Raw genomic sequence first — 20,868 nt, 5'->3', positions numbered from 1 at the left:
GAAGACACAGAAGTTCGCAATCGAAAAGCTTGTCGGGGTGGCGCAAGGAGCTAATAAGTCTCCTATCCAGGAAAATCTTATTATCACTACCCCAATCAAGAAATTGACTCTTTTTAAATGGAGTAATGAGGAGTCTGGTGGACATAGTAAAGTGGATTTTGGAGCTCTATCCTACAGGGATGTTGCTTCTCCTCCTCCCTCTATGAAATCAGGTGCTACTCGTGCACATGACGGAATAAATGCAGGAATGGGGGGGTTCTTCTCCTGAAGCTGAGAATCCATGGTAAAGACAGGCGAGAGATTACAATCCTAGAACTAGATTGGCTTAAAGATGTTGGATTCATGTAATTGCCTTAGATGATGTAACTCGCAAACTAGTATGTTCTTGATACATTTTTTATATTTATACAACTCACATTTCACCAAAAAAAAAAAAACTATAAAGAAATACGAGCTTTATATTCATTTATACAATTTTAGCCATGGAGGTTAGCATTAGGGTTACCATATCTTGTATAATAGCCTAGCTTATTCAATCTTATTTTTAAACCCTGATGAAGAAAACGTAATCGAAAAATTAACTCGAATATTATGCAAACTCAAATGAAACGATACAGGTGAGATAGAGGAACTAGTACACTCTCTACCTATACATTACTGATCTTGAGCATAGAAGGCTTCATATATATATATGTGCAAAATTCGTGCACCCAAACGAGGCAACCAAGCAAGACAGATTGTGCTCGCAAAAACGCTCCAAATTTGCAAAATATTTATCAAAACTATTAATTAATAAAATATGTCCATTACGCAGACCCGATTTCCTTGACCCTGACCCTTAAACCCCCATACATATGTGACGTCAACAATGGCACAAAAACCGGTGGTTCCAAACTAACCGGTTCAAAATCAAACCGGCTAATCACCGAAGCCACAACATACTTCATTTGTATAAACGCCATTTCTTTCCCTAGACAAACCCTCGGTCCAGCCTGAAAAACAGGGAACACATACGGGTTAACCATTTTCAAACCCCCGCGACTACTGACATCATCATCATGATCATTTTGTGCCTTCTCGAACCAGCGGTCAGGATCAAACCTAGACCAATCAGTCCCCCATATCTTCTCCATCCTACCCATACCATACGGAAAGTACGTAACACGTTCACCTTTCTTAACCCTAGTCCCATCTGGTAAAACGTCGTCGTTAGCTGCATGCTTTGAATCCCATGCAACTGGAGGGTATAACCTCATAGTCTCACACAAACAAGCTTGTAAATATCCCATATCTCGCTTCACGACCTCGTACCCTAATTGACCCGAACTTTTAATAGTACCTAATTCAGCCCGAATAGAATCCCGGGCTGAAGTATTTTTACTTGAAATTAGCCAGAATAACCAAGTCATGGCGGCTGCAGTAGTATCGCGGCCAGCCATGAGGAAACTGATAACCATGTCTCTCGCCAGCTCGCCGTCATATCCAGCAGCCAGGAATCGGGACAGGAAATCGTGGCTGCTTGCGGATTGACCGTTGAAGTCGGTTTTGGAGAATGATTTTTGTTTGTCTTGGATGATTTTGGTGACTTGGGTATGGATTGTCTGTATGGAGTTCTTGAGTTTTGCTTCTGAGCCTAAGTTGAGAGCTCGTTTGAGCTTCCAGAGGAGGTAGATTGGGGTGGTGGATCGACGGGCGGATATCTCGGCAGCGGTCTCGAAAGCGGCGATGAGTGGTGGGACTGGAACTGAGAGGTCTAGGCAGTTTGGGTCCGTGCCTAGAGACACTTTGCATATTGTGTCGTAGGTTAATCTTTTAAGCACTTCCTGCATTTTACAAAACAAAAGGAGATGAATTAAGTACAAAACAGAATATAACTTCAATTAAATAATCTTAGGAAAATGAGTTAGCGCGTTAATTACCCTCTCCGTCTCACCCATTTCTTTACCCTTACTTTTTGGCACTATTCATGAGTGGAGAGAATTTCTAATATAATTTGTAATACTCCGTATATAACATAAAATATAGTCATGTAAGATTTTTTTTGGATCGTCTTAATGAGTACTAATTTTTAATAATATATAAATAAAGATAGGAACAAAACAAAATGTACATTGACAAATGTGAAAAAGTAAACGTAAAGAAATGTGTGAGACTGAGGAAGTATTACTTTTCGGTATATATATATTTCTAAATTTTTTTAATATGACGATACAAAAATTAAATTTTGGAAAATTATACAGTGTTGAGAATGAGATGCTTTAGAGTTTATTTCCCTAATGGCATCAATCTGAGTGATATTGATTTTGAGTACACCACAATACTTAGATATAATATTTTAAAAACATTAATTATGGGTTTATTAATCTAATGAATAAGATAATAACGAACTCAGTACGACCTGATGAATGACGCTATTTCATTTTACTTTATGATTAAAATAAAAATTGTGAATGATAACTCTAACATTATCATAATGAGTAAAGTATACCATGGCCAAGTATTTTAGAATTCCATTTAAAGACTTATATACAGTATATAAGTGCAATCATAAGCTAGCATACCAACATTATGTCTTTTAAATAACTTTTACGTTTGATTTCCGTAATTAATTTAAAAAATTAGCGTTTTCTTTAAGGCCAATTACACAATTCCAAAAGAACGACCATTCTCTTTATTTCAATTATTTATTTTTCTTCAAGAAAGATTAACGCGTGCCATTAGAAGTTTAGAACATACGAGTATGTTAGAAAAACCGTTCAACTAAATATAAATGAATGATTAGAATAATATTTTCTGCAATTAATTTCATCCATATTTAATTGGGTCTTTCACTTTCCTTTTATTCTTATTTTATTTCAATATTTTTCAAGCCTCTTTGTGTAGTTTATATTTTTTTTTTAAAGAGAGGCATATGGACGATTTTACGGTCTGTTTATGGAGTTGTATGATTGTATGAATAATGCATCACATTTCTCATCGCATTGAACAACCAAATCATGACCACAAAATAATTATCCCGATAAGACAAAAAAATGAGAATTTATGTATTCAATATTAGGCAACTTTCCCATCCTCCTTATTCGTCATGTGTTAATTAAATCATTCGTTATATAGCAATAAATGTACGAATATGCTCCACTTCTATGTTTCAATGTCTAATTGTCATGCACTAGAGAGTTTGCCATTCTATTTTTGAATTTACGTCAAGATTAGATAAGAAAATGTGTTTGCACCACTTAAAGAAATTATCGTTCTATTCCTTTTGTTTTAGTTATTTATTTATGTTTTGTTTTTGGCATAAAGATTAAAGAGGCAGAAAAAAATCTCATTAATAGCTGTAGTTAATAGATAACTAGATGATCAAATCACTCATTAAAAACCTTCCTAATGTTCGTCTATCAGTCAGAAATCGAGTGAGCGGACGAAGGAGTATTTAACAATCTTGATTAAACAAAACCAACTTGTTTTCGGTAAATAGCATAATCATAATTTCAGCTCAAATTCTGATTTCTGAGTCACGAATGCAATTATGAATTGGGCATGCATGATGCATGATACACTAGGTTGCACGAACACTTCTCTTCATCAGTCGTCTCGTGTCCGACACCGACACTCCTTGGACACACGCCTAAATGTGTCGAGCACCTATAAAGCCGTGTCTAACTTCCTACTTTTATTTGGGCACGTGTCCGACGCGTGTCCATGGTATTTGGGCACGTGTCCGACGCGTGTCTTTGGTATTTTGACATTATTTGGGGTGAATGATGTTCTTCAGACGAAAAATGAGATGTCGAAAGAGATTGATTAGAATATAGGTTTGGTTGGAAGTGAAAATGAGTTATAATCAAGGCCAAATTTACCTTTACATATTTAAATTTAATATCAAATACTTTTACAAAAAATAAAATCAAGCGCTTATAACTAAAATATATATTTTATTAAATTTAAATAACGTGTCACGTGTCCTAAATTTCATGGGATGCCGTATCACGTATCCGTGTCGTGTCTGTATTCGTGTCCGTGTCCGTTTTGGTGCTGATGCATGTGATGTACTGATATGATCCCAAACACTAAAACTTGCGAGAGACGGTCTCTCACTAAGTTATTGAGAGACCAATCTTTCGTACCTTTTTATTTGTATTTCGTACCCCTTTTATTGTTGATCGTGACATAGTAATTTCGTACCTATTTACATAATAAATGTACCCATTTTATCATTAATCATGATTTGTACCTATTTTATTACCTTTAGTACCATTTTTTATTAAAATTGTACAATGGTCTCTCAATAAAGCTTATTAAGAGACCGTCTCTCAGAAGACCTACTCGATCCCAAAATACACCCATCCTTTCTTAACGTGGCGGGACCATGCATTTATTAATAGATTATTAATCTAATACAATTGGTCTCCCTTGTGACGGGTTACCATTTGTGACGGATATTTTGTGAGATAAAATGGTAACAAAATGGGTTAGTGGAGAAAGGGGACCACATAAATAGTGTTGCAGAGAGAGAAAAAGTGGGTACATTGTGAGGTAAAATGGCATCCGTCTTCAGCTTGTGACGGATATGTCATGTCTTCAATGAGAATTTGTGAATCTAATAAAAGCTCCAAATGACGGTCCACTAATAATCCCCAAATATTTGTCTAATCCCTAATTAAGTAATAAACCTATAATAATTATTCTTGATGTTGACGGCCACCCTAATAGATTGCGTTTAGTTTTATTATACAAAAACTTAAAAATCAAAATTAATTAAATATTATGGAGTAATTTGACTAATATCATTCTTAACGAGACTCAAGAGTACTTATTAATTCACATCCCTTTTGAATTTTAACTTGTGTTGTCCTAAATTTACGTCGAGTTATGCTTCAATCATTTCTTTACATTTATACTAGTTTTAATCCCGTGCAAAATATGCACGGGTCGTTAAGTCGTTTCTAAAATTCTAATATAAAAAATACGTTAACTAATACTCCTTTTAATTTTATATATGTGTCATTCTTACTTTTCAAGGCACTCAATTTTCTCTTAAATATTTCTTAAAATATAAGAAAAAAACATCATAATTAAAACTCTTTTTATACGGAATTTAATGGTGTAGTTTTATAATTTTTGGTCTACTAATTTTTTGTAAAAATTAAAGTTAGAGGGTCTCTCCAAATACAAAAATGGCCGTATCGACAAAAATTGAGGTTTAGTTTTGTAGCGTACTTTACTACTCCATAACTTTTGTAGTGTAGCTTAGTACTCCATAATTGTTTTTCATATTTTAAGATTTTAGTTTCTATTATTTTTATTTTTGTTTTTTAAAAAGATAACATGAAAGGAAATAAGTTGTAATTTAATTTTTTACGAATTTTTTTTCAAAATAGGGTTATTTAGCAAACTATTTCTCATTTTAGGGTCGGTTTCAAACTATTTCTCGCCAATGGGTCCACGTCATCACTTCTCTCTTTTTTTCTGAGTTTTTAGCTAAATCGCTATTTGAAGTAGCGATTTTGATCCAAGTAGTGAATTTAGTATTGTGAAGAGGAAAGTCGCTATATGAAATAGCGATTTAACTGCTGATAGAAAACAAAAGGCATAGGTGAGTTCAACTTTTTCCATCACCGACGTCCCTTGCTTTTGCATCATCACTCTCATCCTTCATGTACATACCCACCATTATCAATTTATCATCACCATAAACCATCGTCCATTCACCACCAAGAGCAGGCCCGAAATAAACCGCTCCATCGCCGCTGCGTCAGTCCGATCCCGCATGATAAGCATCATGTAAATTAGGCGTAGAATAGTTTATACTTAGCATGTGGTATATTCTCTCCTTGTTAATAGACTAGTTTAGTAGTAGTATCTCTTAACCTTCCTGGTTGTTACTTGTTAGGCTCGTTGTGTGTAGATATTGTATGTTCACATATTATACGACTGTATCCTGCCATTCAAATTGGTCAGATATACAAATTCAAAACTAACTATATATTTATATGGCTGATGAAGAAGATCATTTAGACTGGCCCTGATGAGGTCAAGCTGTCGGTTAATATGCGTTGAAGAGAAGCCAGCGACGACGAAAATGATGCCGTCCACGATGACCGCTCTAAAGCTGTCGATTCCAGGGCCGAATCCGACGCTCAGGGCGCCACTGCTGATTATGATGATGATGATGATCATAATGGACACGAGGAGGTGTATTTTGATGAGTACGGGGAAGATGAGGTGTATTGCGAAGTAGAGTAATCTCAAAATTGGTCATGTATGTCATGACTCATGAGCGCGCGACTTGGTAGAGAGGGAAGAGAGAAGGCTGTGTTTTTTTTAAAGGGATCAGAGACTCAGAGTAAATCGCCGCTATTTGGTTTAGCGATTTGCCTCCTTTATTATCCTACCTTAGCTTCTGGCTGGGGAAATTTTTAACTTAGGCAAATCGCTACCTGATTGAGCGATTTAGCTAAAAACTGAGAAAAAAAAGAGAAAGTGATGACGTGGACCCATTGGCGAGAAATAGTTTGAAACCGACACTAAACCGAGAAATAGTTTGCTAAATAACCCTATTTTGAAAAAAAATTCATTTTTTACCCTAAAAAAGTGTAATTCAATTTTTGCTCAATTAGTATAAAAGAAATATTCATGCGACACACTTTCATAGGTCTTAAATCAAAGATATGTTGCTGCAATTATTCACTTCTCCTAAAATCATGTCATATATATTGTGTGGAGTTATTTATACGGAGTATTCATTAAATTGTGAATCAATGAAATAAAATGCAAAATAAACTGAAATTGAGAGAGATGGTAATTAATTCTTTCAAAGAACATGGGATCCCCACACAAATAAAAAGAATTTTCAATCCCTACAAAATAGGAACCAATAGAAAGTCTCTAAAGAACTCATCTTTTATACTATGGAGATGTCGAGTTGAAAAATATATGCGTATATAATATAGTATTAATAACAAATGTCAATATTTAGTTAATATATTACTCCCTCCGTCCCGATCAATTGTTGTCCTTTGGTTTGGCACAAAGACCAAGGAAAGAGGAAGGAGTCAATTACTAAATGACAAAAGGAACAAATTGAGGGTGAATGATCAAATTGTTCATCAAGTTGATTCTTAAAATAGAAAGGACGACAAATGACCGAGACACCCAAAAATGAAAAAGGACAACAAATAACCGGAACAGAGGGAGTACATTATATCCGTCTTAATTATTTGTTTAACTTTGATTAAACTCTATATAAAAAATAACAAAGCTAGTGAACATTTTAAAATTGAATATTAGGTTTGATAAGTCGCCGCAAATAATAATTTGTGTTTAAAGTTATAAAGGGAGTAATTAGGTTTTCGGCCTCGACTCTTGAGAATGATAAAATATACTAAAATTAGAATCTTTTCAACGTATATACACGTTCTAATGTTCTATATACTCCGTATCTAATCCGAAAAGAATAGCAAATGCTGTCATAATGCCAAATACGAGTAATATAAATAACAATGGAATCTCCGCTAGCTAGATTCTGTAAAATTCGTAATTATTGACCGGGACGAGAGGAGTATTTTGGGAAACAAAACACCACAAATAAAATTGTGTTGGATAAAATAATAATGTAATTTTGTAATATCAACACAAAATAAGAGAAATTGCCACATAAAATAATGTAATTTAGTGGTTCAAATATTTCGACGATGTAACTTTTTCAAAAGACCTTTGTCAACATGAACATAAAATAAACCTTCAAACAACAAAACTCCAATTTATGAAATAATCCAATATATGTATGGTGCGTAGTAAAGAGTTTGAAAACTCCATCTTACAATTACTGTTCATAATACCTCCATCTTAATTACATGATTAAAACATAACACTAAAATATTGAAAAGAAAAGAGTACAATAACCGCGTAGTAAAGAGTTTCTCACTTTCACCATTACCATTACGACGAATTTTTTTAATAATATATTTATAAAATAATCCAATATATGTATGGTGCTTGTGTTGGTACTTGGTACAAAACTCAATACAATCACGTTAACTCATTTTCCCATTTTCTAAAATTCGTAATTATTTAAATATTTTCTTTTTTCAAGTTTGCCATATTGTATTGATAATTTACTTTTACAATCTTTTTCTTCCTTGAACTGTAAATCCTGGATCCGACTTAAACATCTACTAGTCGTACTCAACTACTCCGTACTCCGTATTAGACTAATAACGAACGATGAACACAACAAATTAAAGTGCATGTAAGATGACATAATTGACTAACCTGTAAGTCAATGACTTTATTTTCCATAGCAGCAGTTTGAAGCAAAGGAAAGAGTCTTCCTTCAACTTCATCTTCCAAAGTTTTAACAACAAACTCTCTTAAAGACTTTGTAGTAAACTCATGACTAGCCAATTTTCTTTGCGAAGCCCATAATTCCCCGTCTACATTAAAAATACCGCATCCAAGAAGATCCCCTACAAGTTCAGCAAAAGGTCGTCCTTTTGGAAAGTTATTAAACTTTGTTTTAAGTATATACTCTACATTCTCAGGGTTAGCTGTTACAACCGTCTTCCTCGCTCCCAATCGACTCACTTCTATTATTTGAGTTGGAGACGCGGCTAGTAACTCTGTGTACCACTCTAAAAGCCGTCTTTTGTTTTGGTTGAATGCGACCAGACACCCAATGATCGGATATGTAGGCGGTTTATTATCATTATTATATGTATCATCAGTTGCTGACGATTTAGTGGACAGTTTTGCGTAAAGAATTGAGGAAATGAAGAGCAGAAATGAGAAAGAAAGGAAGAGATCTATTGGAGTTAATGAATACAATTTTTTATTAATTTTTATTATTTTTTTGGTGAACAGAAGCGGGATTATTGAAGAAGAAGAAGTTATAGTGTTTGTTTTTTTATAAGAGAATATGTGAATGGGAGAAGTTTGGAGGGAGAAATGAGACGGGTATTAAAATAAGTATATATAGAGGAGGTGGAGATGGTGAGATTAGTGGGGGCTATCAATCAAATGAGGTAAGTGATATGTCGACGACAAGTAGATAATGCGTGATTTAATAAATTGTGTTTTTGTTTTGGCATGCGTCGTTGACAAATAAAGTACGAGTAATTGAATTGAATAATGCATGTATGGCTACTACAGTCGTATTGTATGTGAATTTCGTGTGCTATACTGCTATACTAAGAAAAACCATGTGGAGGTCCAAGAACAAGGTTTGAGATGGCCGAACTAGTATTTTGAATCGATTTTTTTCTGTTGAATAGATTTTCGATGTGTATGTATATAATGCCCTGTTTGGTACTAAACAAATTATTATTAGTAGAAGTAGATTGGTCAAGCAGTCAAGCAGGTTATAAATGTCACATTTGATTAACATGTTTGACTAGTATATTTCATTTAGCAGCTTTAGTAAAAAGTGTTTGGTAATTAGCGAGTTTAGGTTAATAGCTTGTTGTATCCATGTGTAAATAATTGATAGATTTTTTTTTTTTTTTTGCAATCTACTAAAATGAATATGCTGGGGAGAGCAACATATTGGAAAACAGTATATTGAGTTTAATCTACTGTTTCAATAATACTCCATTTACCAAACACATAAATTAGTAGACTGGTGAGTCAAACATGCTAAAAGTCTTGAATATGCAGAAAATTGATTAATTTATTGTTTACCAAACACCCCCTAAAACTTTTATTTGAATATGGGAAAAGTTTTGACAAATCGTCATAAGAGACTCCTCATTCGGTATAAACCCTAAGAAGAGAGGCAAGACACTATATTCTCGGTATTTAGCCTATCACTTAATTAGACTGCTGGCTTGAACCTTTTGGCTAAAGAGTGTTCACACGAGTTCGTTTAGGTGTCTACAAATATCAACGCACATAGTAATAAACTCCCTTTGTCCCAATTATTTTTTGCTTTTTAATTCTTTGTGAGAGTCTTTTTAATCAAAGATAAACAAATGATTATGAAAGAAGTAGTAATTCTTTATTTTGTCTTCGAATTAGTTCCCCCTTCAAAGATCACTTTCATTTTCCCCTATTTTCTAACTATCTCGGTGGTATAATTTTAATATATTGACCTGATTTTATTTTGTTACTAGAACTTATATATACTCCTTACTTTTCCCCACTAATACACTATTAAGTTATAAAAAAGTATTTTTAATTTGAAGTTAGTTACGGTATATAATAAGTCATTTAATTTTCTGTAAAAAAAATTTAGACAATCTTTCATAGACACAACAAAAAAGAGATTTTCGATTATTAGTTTGAAGAAATGAAACTCATTAGTTGATGGAAAAGATTATAAAACCCCTCCCCAGGAAAAATAAATAATATGCAAGCATGTGGATTATTAATTGCAATTTTTTTAAGATAGTCCTATACAATTTATTTAAAACATTTTTGAAAACTGTCTTAAGATTTTTTTTATTTTGTTTAAACTAGTACAATTTCAGTTTTTTTTTTCTCTTAATTTGTTTTAACACAAATTGTTCTGTATTCTAGTAAAGATTAACCCAATAGCACAAAGCTCAAAATAAGTTACTTCCTCCATTCAATTCCACTGTACACTATGTTTTTTCACGTTTGCCAATATGTGTTTTACGCGTTAAATATCGTTAGTTACGTATTTGCAAAAATTATAAACGTTGGATATTTGTAATGTACTCGTAAAGATGAACCAAACAAGATCAAACATGAATATATATTTTAACTTATGTATTGAGAGAAAATTAAAATTAAATACTCACTTGTGAATAATGTACAAAATAGAAAGTGCTAGAGTGGAGTTGAATGGATGAACTGAGGAAGTATTGCAATATACTTGTACAAGAATAGTTTATTAGGGTAACATAATATTTTATTTTGATAACTTGCATATTTAAAAAATAAGTCAGTATTCATAATAAAATATCGGATAATAATCAAAATAAAACCTAAATATTGACACAATTAAATGTAAATTCTGAATTACTTTTTGGGTTAGTCCTATGCTATATCACGATGCTATAAAAGAGTTGATGTTTGTATAATAACATCATGTCTTTGAGGTGACCAATGATATTGATTAGTACTCTTTATTCTTCCCTTTACCTAATTGATGCCAACACTATTGTCCTTTGGCGAGCTATAATTATGAAATTTTTTTTACTAAAATGGATAAAGATAGAGTAGGGTTTAATAAGAGTACACGTCGAAGGCTAGAAGCTAGTAGCTAGCCCTAATCAATATAGAGATGGACGATGGTCCCTTTAAAGAAAAACAAAATTAATGTTGACGGTTTTGACTTTGAGGTTTTAAGAATGATGAGTGAGCGCCGCATAATATTGTAGAACTGTCGTGTGTCTAATTACGGCTGATTTCATGCACGTTGTTCTCGGGTAGAAATCATCGTCGATTGGAACGACAAAAAGTATACTTCGTAAGATATACCACTAAGATCAAGCATCACACGTACAACTTCGTCAATAGTATTGAGATTTGAGACGGTTGCATTATATAGATTAATCGGCTGAAAATTGGATATCGTATATATGATTTTCGTGTGTTTGGGTTAACCGGATACATAAAAAGTGTACGTACTGAAAAACTGTATCAGATACGGATACTAAAAATTTGAGATTTTACGTCGGATATCCATGAAGAAGAAAAACAAGTATGAATATGCGTGGAGATTTTAAGCGGTGATATTGAGACGAATATAATTTCACTCGAGGTGGAGGTTTAGTTGGGTTAACGTTAACGCTAATGCGAGCTTGGACAAGAAAAAAAATCATAAAAACTACTCCGTATTTGACAAAAGGGCCAAGTTCGGGCCACTATTTTTCGTGGGCCGGTATAAACATAATATAGAAGCCAGTCCGCTGAGACTATATTCTATTATAAAAATTTAAACTTTGTGTATATTATATATATAAACAAAAACTAATAAAGTAAAATTATACCGCAAGAGTAAATGAAATTAAATTTGTATTAGTGATAAAAAAAAGTAATTTTATCTTTTTTAGAGACTCGTAACTTCAAAATAATCTTGTTTAATTAACCAATTTTAAATTTAACTTGGAATTTGTAAATTGTAAATGTTAAGTTGAGTTTGCGATGTTTTGGTTAATTCGGAATATACTTTGTGTAGTTTTAGCCTTAATTTATTACAAAAAATTAATTTAATACGGAGTATATTTTTGCATTCAAGCCCGCAAGACCACGGACAAGCCCGCCAATTTAAAGTGCGCGGACATGGATAATACTAGTAAGCCCGCTTTAATGGACTTGTACAATGCATAATAGGCCCGTTGGGTTGGATACTTTTTCACGTATAGATCCGCACACGTCCGTCCAAGCTTGCAAATGATAACCTCTGAAGGATAGGTAGGTAGGGTATAAGTGGATGGGTGCATCACTCAGTCTTTTAAAATAATACTATCCCAAAAAAATAAAAATAAAAACAAAAAAAAAGAAACCTTATTGGCTAAGTTGGGTTGATTTCACACACGTATTGATGAAGCCGAAAGCATAGAAACAGAAGAAAAACGTGATGCAGTAAAGGCCTAAAATGAAGTAGAAACCGTACGATTGATAGGAATTTCGGCTACAAGTAGTCGGTTGCCTCGCCCAATATAGTCCTTTAATTAGTCCCTACAGTTACCTAATACTGGAAAAAAAGTGTGTCACACAATAACATGTACATCAGGTGGGATACTCCATATCAACGAGGTTCTTTTCTTACTGCAAATTTGTTGTCCCAATAGGTATTAGGCAATCACAAATTCTCATTTGTGACGGGTAATCTCCGTCATAATCTTGTGACGGGTTAAATAAAAACCATTTGCATAAATAAAGACAAGTCTTTTGTAATTTCCTTACCTTTACTTTTGTCTTTTCTAACAATGTGAGTGGTACTTCACCCGTCACAAGTTTGTGACGGATATATACGTCACTAGAGAGACCTAAAATTTATGTGATGCATGAATTCTGTTTGAGTTAAACGTGCATAAACCAACCGTAACGCTTGCATAACTACTTTTTAGGATTTTTTTTTTGTTTGATTTAGATATGAAGTAGGACTAAACTGTGAAATCTTCCTTTGGTTTTTGTTTCTTTCAATGACGGAATTTCCGTTGACATGTTCGTGGCCCATTATTATTAGGTTAGGCATATAGTGATATGGATTGATTTTGTGTTTTTGAAAACAACTCCTCTTTTTCTACGAACGTAACTATCAAACCACAAATAATAGAGCTACTATGAGTTCACACATTATGACGTAAAAATGCAAGGGATTGTATAGAAAAAGACAATGAATATTATGAATGTGAAATATATTGTGTGTATTATTTCATAATCAGTTGTTATTATATACAACCTAGACGAGATCATTGCCGGAATCAAATAATATTGTTTCCGTCATATACATGAAAGCTATTCCTAAAATACGGGATTTACAAGCTAAGAATATGCTTATGTGCGGATATTATGCTAACGAACGATATCGCAATATTCTCGTGAATATTGCCTCCAATACCCCCCTTCAAGTTGGAGCATGGGAGTCGGAAATGCCCAACTTGTCGAGTAAAACTTTAAACTGTGGACGTCCCAAAGCCTTGGTGAGTATATCAGCAAGTTGAGATTGAGTGTGGATATAGCATGGAAGTACGACACCATTGCGAATGTGAGTACGAATGAAGTGACAATCAATCTCTATATGTTTGGTGCGCTCATGAGATACCGGATTGTTAGCAATGTGCATGGCACTTTGATTATCGCAATGTAACCGAACGGGCTCATGAAAACTAATTCCAATTCCGTCAAGCAAACCCTTCAACCATAAAATTTCACATGTTGCGGCGGTCATGGCTCTATATTCTGCTTCGGTGGAAGATAAAGAAATCGTAGCTTACTTCTACGTTTTCCAGGAAATAGGAGAACCACCTAAGCAAACAAAATAAGCGGTAATGGATCGTCGTGTAATTGGACAACTACCATAAGCCGCATCACAATAAGCTTCGATTTCAAGACCGAATCAGCTCGAAAAACAATCCCTTGACCCGGATTATTTTTCAAGTAACGAACAACTCGTAATGCAGCGTCCCATTGAGTGAGGGTCGGTTTTTGCATAAACTGTGCCAAGATATGTACCGAATAGCATATATCAGGTCGTGTGAGGGTCAAGTAAATTAGTTTACCAACCAACCGTCGATACTTATGTGCGGATATTATGCGTACATGAAAGCTATTCCTAAAATACGGGATTTACAAGCTAAGAATATGCTTATGTGCGGATATTATGCTAACGAACGATATCGCAATATTCTCGTGAATATTGCCTCCAATAGATTGAGCATAAAAAATACTTCGAGAAATAGCAAAAATAGAATTCAATCAGAAAATTCGATGAAGTGTTTGATTTATTCATTAATAATTAAATATATGGTCACTAAATCAGTAATATCAAAGTTGGTTGGTGTGAATATGAACTGGGGTGTAACCGATCTAAGTTTGAGTTCGAGCTCGGGTGGGTTTGGAATCGGCTTAGAAACTCGAGCTCGAGTTGAGCTAGGTTAATTCAATATTTTTTTTTCTTTTTTTAACTATTAAATCAAATTAAAATAATTATTTTTTAAAAAAATGCAAATATAAAATTTTTACCAATTATAATAAGAATATAATGACAAATGCTAAATAACATTTTATTAAAAATAAAAATAATTGTAACATGCCAAAATTAAGTCATAATAAAAAAAATAAAACGAGCCTCGATGAGCTTCCGAATCCGCTCGAATTTGGCCCACCTCTGCCCGCAATCAGCTCGGAATCAGTTTTCACCGATTTCGACGAGCCAAGCTTTGACCGAGCTGACTCCGAGGGCTATATAAGCCGACTTAGATTTACAGTCCTAAGTGACTGGTAATGACTATCATCTTTTAGGACTTTCAAAATAATTGTCTGAGCTATCAATCGAGGGAGATACTTCTTGTTAACAATGTAACAATTAAAAAAAAAATAATAATTCAAATTTGATTTGTAGTGATTGACCTTTACTAAATTTAACCAAAGGTGAACTATAACCTTTTATTTTCCACCAAAATCTCACTAAGTAATTATTTTATATTCATTTATACAATTTGATAACTATAAAGAAATACGACCTTTATATTCATTTATACAATTTTAGTAATGGAGGTTAGCATTAGGGTTACCATATCTTGTATAATAGCCTAGCTTATTCAATCTTATTTTTAAACCCTGATGAAGAAAACGTAATCGAAAAATTAACTCAAATGAAACGATACAGGTGAGATAGAGGAACTAGTACACTCTCTACCTATACATTACTGATCTTGAGCATAGAAGGCTTCATATATGTGCAAAATTCGTGCACCCAAACGAGGCAACCAAAACGCTCCAAATTTGCAAAATCTTCATCAAATATGTCCATTACGCAGACCCGATTTCCTTGACCCTGACCCTTAAACCCCCATACATATGAGACGTCAACAATGGCACAAAAACCGGAGGTTCCAAACTAACCGGTTCAAAATCAAACCGGCTAATCACCGAAGCCACAACATACTTCATTTGTATAAACGCCATGTCTTTCCCTAGACAAACTCTCGGTCCAGCCTGAAAAACAGGGAACACATACGGGTTAACCATTTTCAAAACTCCGCGACTATTATCATCATCATCATTTTGTGCCTTCTCGAACCAACGGTCAGGATCAAACCTAGACCAATCACTCCCCCATATCTTCTCCATCCTCCCCATACCATACGGAAAGTACGTAACACGTTCACCTTTCTTAACCCTAGTCCCATCTGGTAAAACGTCGTCGTTTGCTGCATGCTTTGAATCCCATGCAACAGGAGGGTATAACCTCATAGTCTCACATAAACAAGCTTGTAAATATCCCATATCCCGCTTCACGACCTCGTACCCCAATTGACACGAACTTTTAACAGTACCCAGTTCAGCCCGGATAGAATCCCGGGTTGAAGTATTTTTACTTGAAATTAGCCAGAATAACCAAGTCATGGCGGCTGCAGTAGTATCGCGGCCAGCCATGAGGAAACTGATAACCATGTCTCTAGCCAGCTCGCCGTCATATCCAGCAACCAGGAATCGGGACAGGAGATCGTGGCTGCTTGCGGATTGGTCGTTGAAGTCGGTTTTCGAGAATGATTTTTGTTTGTCTTGGATGATTTTGGTGACTTGGGTATGGATTGTCTCTATGGAGTTCTTGAGTTTTGCTTCTGAGCCTAAGTTGAGAGCTCGTTTGAGCTTCCAGATGAGGTACACTGGGGTGGTGGAACGACGGGCGGATATCTCGGCCGCGGTCTCGAAAGCGGCGATGAGTGGTGGGACTGGAACTGAGAGGTCTAGGCAGTTTGGGTCTGTGCCTAGAGAGACTTTGCATATTGTGTCGTAGGTTAATCTTTTAAGCACTTCCTGCATTTTACAAAAGGAGATTAATTAAGTACAAAACAAAATATAACTCACTTGATTTTGTTTAAGTTATGAGTTTATTAATCTAATGAATAAGATAATACCGAACTCAGTATGACCTGATGAATGAAGCTATTTCATTTTACTTTATGATTAAAATAAAAATTGTGAATGATTACTCTAACATTATCATAATGAGTAAAGTATACCATGGCCAAGTATTTTAGAATTCTAGAGAGTCCTAATTCTTTTGGGTATATCTGGAGACACTAAATATCACATGTGCCAATTTTCCACATACTTATATTTGTACTTTTTTATTAACTAATTCGTGGACTCCTCACAAAGTTATTCTTTGAAACATTTAAAGACTTATATATAAGTGCAATCATAAGCTAGCATACCAACATTATGTCCTTTAAATAACTTTTACGTTTAATTTCCGTAATTAATTTTAAATTTTAGTGTTTTCCTTAAGGCCAATTACATACAATAACAAAAGAATGATCATTTTCTTTATTTCAGTTATTTATTTTTCTTGAAGAAAGATTAACGCGTGCCATTAGAATACATGCATGTTAGAAAAACTGTTTAATTAAAGATAAATGAATGATTAGAATAATATTTTTGCAATCCATTTCATCCATATTTAATTGGATCTTTCACTTTCCTTTTATTCTTATTTTATTTCAATATTTTTCAAGCCTCTTTGTGTAGTTTGTACTGTATTTTTTTTAAAGAGAGGCACATGGACAATTGTACGTCTCTTTATGGAGTTGTATGATTGTATATATGAATAATGCATCACATTACTCAATCGTCGCATTGAACAACCAAATCATGACCACAAAACGATTATCCTGATAAGGCAAAAAATGAGAATTATTCGTCATGTGTTAATTAAATCCTTCTTTATATAGCAATAAATGTAGGAATATGGTCCACTTTTATGTTTCATTGTGATAATGTTTTACTACCCAAAACATATATATAGTCATGTAACAGCTAGCACACGTCTAATTGTCATGCACTATAGAGTTTACCATTCTATTTTTGATTTTACGTCAAGATTAGATAAGAAAATGTGTTTGCACCACTTAAAGAAATTATCGTTCTTTTTGCCCCGTTTTAGTTATTTATTTACGTTTTGTTTTTGGCACAAAGATCAACGAGGGAGGAGGAGATTAGGGAATCATTTGTGGCTGTACTTAATTAATGATCAGATGATCAAATTACTCATTAAAAATATTTTCAATGTCCGTCCGTCAGTCAGAAATCGAGTGAGCGGACGAAAGGAGTATTGAACAATCTGGAATAAACAAAACCAACTTGTTTTTCAAGTGAATCTCATAATCATAATTTGAGCTCAGATTCTGATTTATGAGTCACGAATGCAATTAAAAATGAATTGGGCATGCATGAATCATGATGCATGTGATGTGATCCCAAAACACACCCATCCTTTCTTAACGTGGCGGGACCATGCTTTTATTAATAGATTATTAATCTAATAAAACCTCCAAATGACGGTCCACTAGTAATCCCCAAATATTTGTCTAATCCCTAATTAAGTAATTAACCTATAATAATTATTCTTGATGTTGACGGCCACCCTAGTAGATTGCGTTTAGTTTTAATATACAAAAACTTAAAAATCAAAATTAATTAAATATTACGGAGTAATTTGACTAATATCATTCTTAACGAGACTCAAGAGTACTTATTAATTCACATCCCTTTTGAATTTTGACTTGTGTTGTCCTAAATTTACGTCGAGTTATGCTTCAATCATTTCTTTACATTTATATGTCGAGTTGAAAAATATATGCGTAGATAATATAATATTAATAACAAATGTCAATATTTAGTTAATATATTACATTATATCCGTCTTAATTATTTGTTTAATTTTTATTAAACTCAATATAAAAAATAACAAAGCTAGTGAACATTTTAAAATTGAATATTAGGTTTGATAAGTCGCCGCAAATAATAATTTGTGTTTAAAGTTATAAAGGGAGTAATTAGGTTTTAGGGCTCGCTTGGATTGAGGGTAAAAGGAGGGGAATGAATAGGGGAGTGATATGTAAGGAATGTTTTCTATGTTTGGTATGAGGGTAATTATTCACCTCCCGAATCTATTACCCTCATGAAGGGGTAATACATTACCCACCCTCCCCCCTGGGTAATGATTAAGGGAGTAAAACATCTAGTCAGTAATCATTACTCATATGCCAAACTTATCTTCAAGGAACTCATTACTCAAGTAATTAACTTCCCCAGTAATTATCGCCCAGTTAAAATTTACCCCCTAATTATTCCATGGATTCCAGGCAAGCCCTTAGGCCTGGACTCTTGAGAATGATAAAATATACTAAAATTAGAATCTTTTCAACGTATATACACGTTCTAATGTTCTATATACTCCGTATCTAATCCGAAAAGAATAGCAAATGCTGTCATAATGCCAAATACGAGTAATATAAATAATAATGGAATCTCCGCTAGCTAGATTCTGTAAAATTCGTAATTATTAACCGGGACGGGAATAATATTTAGGGAAACAAAACACCACAAATAAAATTGTCTTGGATAAAATAATGTAATTTTGTAATATCACACAAAATAAGAGAAAGTGCCACATAAAATAATGTAATTTAGTGGTTCAAATATTTCAACGATGTAACTTTTTCAAAAGACCTTTGTCAACATGAACCTAAAATAAACCTTCAAACAACAAAACTCCAATTTATAAAATAATCCAATATATATGTATGGTGCGTAGTAAAGAGTTTGAAAACTTCATCTTACGATTACTGTTCATAATACCTCCATCTTAATTACATGATTAAAACATAACAGTATAAGAACTCTAAAATTTTGAAAAGAAAAGAGTGTAATAACCGCGTAGTAAAAAAGTTTCTCACTTTTACTATTACCACTGTGACGATTTTTTTTAATAATATATTAATAAAATAATAATCCAATATATGTATGGTGCTTTTGTGCTGGTACTTGGTACAAAACCCGATCGCGTGACGTTAACTCATTTTCCCATTTTCTAAAATTCGTAATTATTTAAATATTTTCTTTTTTCAAGTTTACCTTATTGTATTAATAATTTACTTTTACAATCTTTTTCTTCCTAGAACTGTAAATCCTGGATCCGACTTAAACCTATTCTAGAAGGATTTAGTTACCCTAACATCTACTAGTCGTACTCAACTACTCCGTACTCCGTATAAGACTAATAACGAAGGATGAACACAACAAATAAAAGTGCATGTAAGATGACATAATTGACTAACCTGTAAGTCAATGACTTTATTTTCATTAGCAGCAGTTTGAAGCAAAGGAAAGAGTCTTCCTTCAACTTCATCTTCCAAAGTTTTAACAACAAACTCTTTTAAAGACTTTGTAGTAAACTCATGACTAGCCAATTTTCTTTGCGAAGCCCACAATTCCCCGTCTACATTAAAAATACCGCGTCCAAGAAGATCCCCTACAAGTTCAGCAAATGGTTGTCCTTTTGGAAAGTTATTAAACTTTGTTTTAAGTATATACTCTACATTCTCAGGGTTTGCTGTTACAACCGTCTTCCTCGCTCCCAATCGACTCACTTCTATTGTTTGAGTTGGGGACGCGGCTAGTAACTCTGTGTACCACTCTAAAAGCCTTCTTTTGTTTTGGTTGAATGCGATCAAGCACCCAATGATCGGATATGTAGGCGGTTTATTATCATTATATTTATTATGCGTATCATCAGTTGCTGACGATTTAGTGGACAGTTTTGCGTAAAGAATTGAGGAAATGAAGAGCAGAAATGAGAAGGAAAGGAAGAGATCTATTGGAGTTAATGAATACATTTTTTATTAATTTTTATTTTTTGGTGAAATTATTGAAGAAGAAGTTATGATGTTTTTTTTATATGAGAATATGTGAATGGGAGAAGTTTGGAGGGGGAAATGAGACGGGTATTAAATTAAGTATATATAGAGAGGTGGAGATGGTGAGATTAGTGGGGCTATCAAGTATCAATCAACTGAGGTAAGTGAAATGTCGACGACAACTAGATAGTGCGTGATTGTGTTTAATAAATTGTGTTTTTGTTTTGGCATGCGTGGTTGACAAATAAAGTACGAGTAATTGAATTGAATAATGCATGTATGGCTACTACAGTCGTATTATTGTATGTGAATTTCGTGTGCTAGAGACTGCTAGACCGGGGTTTGAGTCTTAGAGATGGCCGAACTATTATTTTGAATCGATTTTATTGTTGAATAGATTTTCGATGTGTATAAAACTTTTTATTTGAATACGGGAAAAGTTTTGAGAAATCGTCATAAGAGACTCCTCATTTGGTATAAACCCTAAGAAGAGACTATATTCTCGGTATTTAACCTATCACTTAATTAG

General features: G+C 33.8%; 2 protein-coding genes across 2 annotated transcripts; both read right to left on the bottom strand.

Moving 5' to 3' along the window:
• Positions 1-555: 555 nt before the first annotated feature.
• Positions 556-8,928, bottom strand: LOC141651021 (cytochrome P450 94B3-like; the record flags this gene model as incomplete). The annotated part of the gene is made up of 2 exons (XM_074458749.1): positions 556-1,823; positions 8,275-8,928. Coding segments are annotated over 2 exons (1,671 nt in total), but the record flags the coding sequence as incomplete, so codon positions are not given.
• Positions 8,929-15,255: 6,327 nt separating this feature from the next.
• LOC141652836 (cytochrome P450 94B3-like) lies at positions 15,256-20,412 on the bottom strand. Its single transcript, XM_074460441.1, has 2 exons — positions 19,761-20,412; positions 15,256-16,455 (listed from the first exon to the last, which is right to left on the bottom strand). The coding sequence occupies exons 1-2, from the start codon at positions 20,316-20,318 to the stop codon at positions 15,445-15,447; spliced, it is 1,569 nt and encodes a 522-aa protein (XP_074316542.1). The 5' UTR covers positions 20,319-20,412; the 3' UTR covers positions 15,256-15,444.
• Between the last annotated feature and the right edge of the window lie 456 nt (positions 20,413-20,868).

Source organism: Silene latifolia, chromosome 4 (assembly GCF_048544455.1).
Source record: "Silene latifolia isolate original U9 population chromosome 4, ASM4854445v1, whole genome shotgun sequence".
In the NCBI taxonomy this organism is placed as follows: Eukaryota; Viridiplantae; Streptophyta; class Magnoliopsida; order Caryophyllales; family Caryophyllaceae; genus Silene; species Silene latifolia.
Note: the sequence above shows the minus strand (reverse complement) of the source record. Positions and strands in the feature narration are given on the sequence as shown.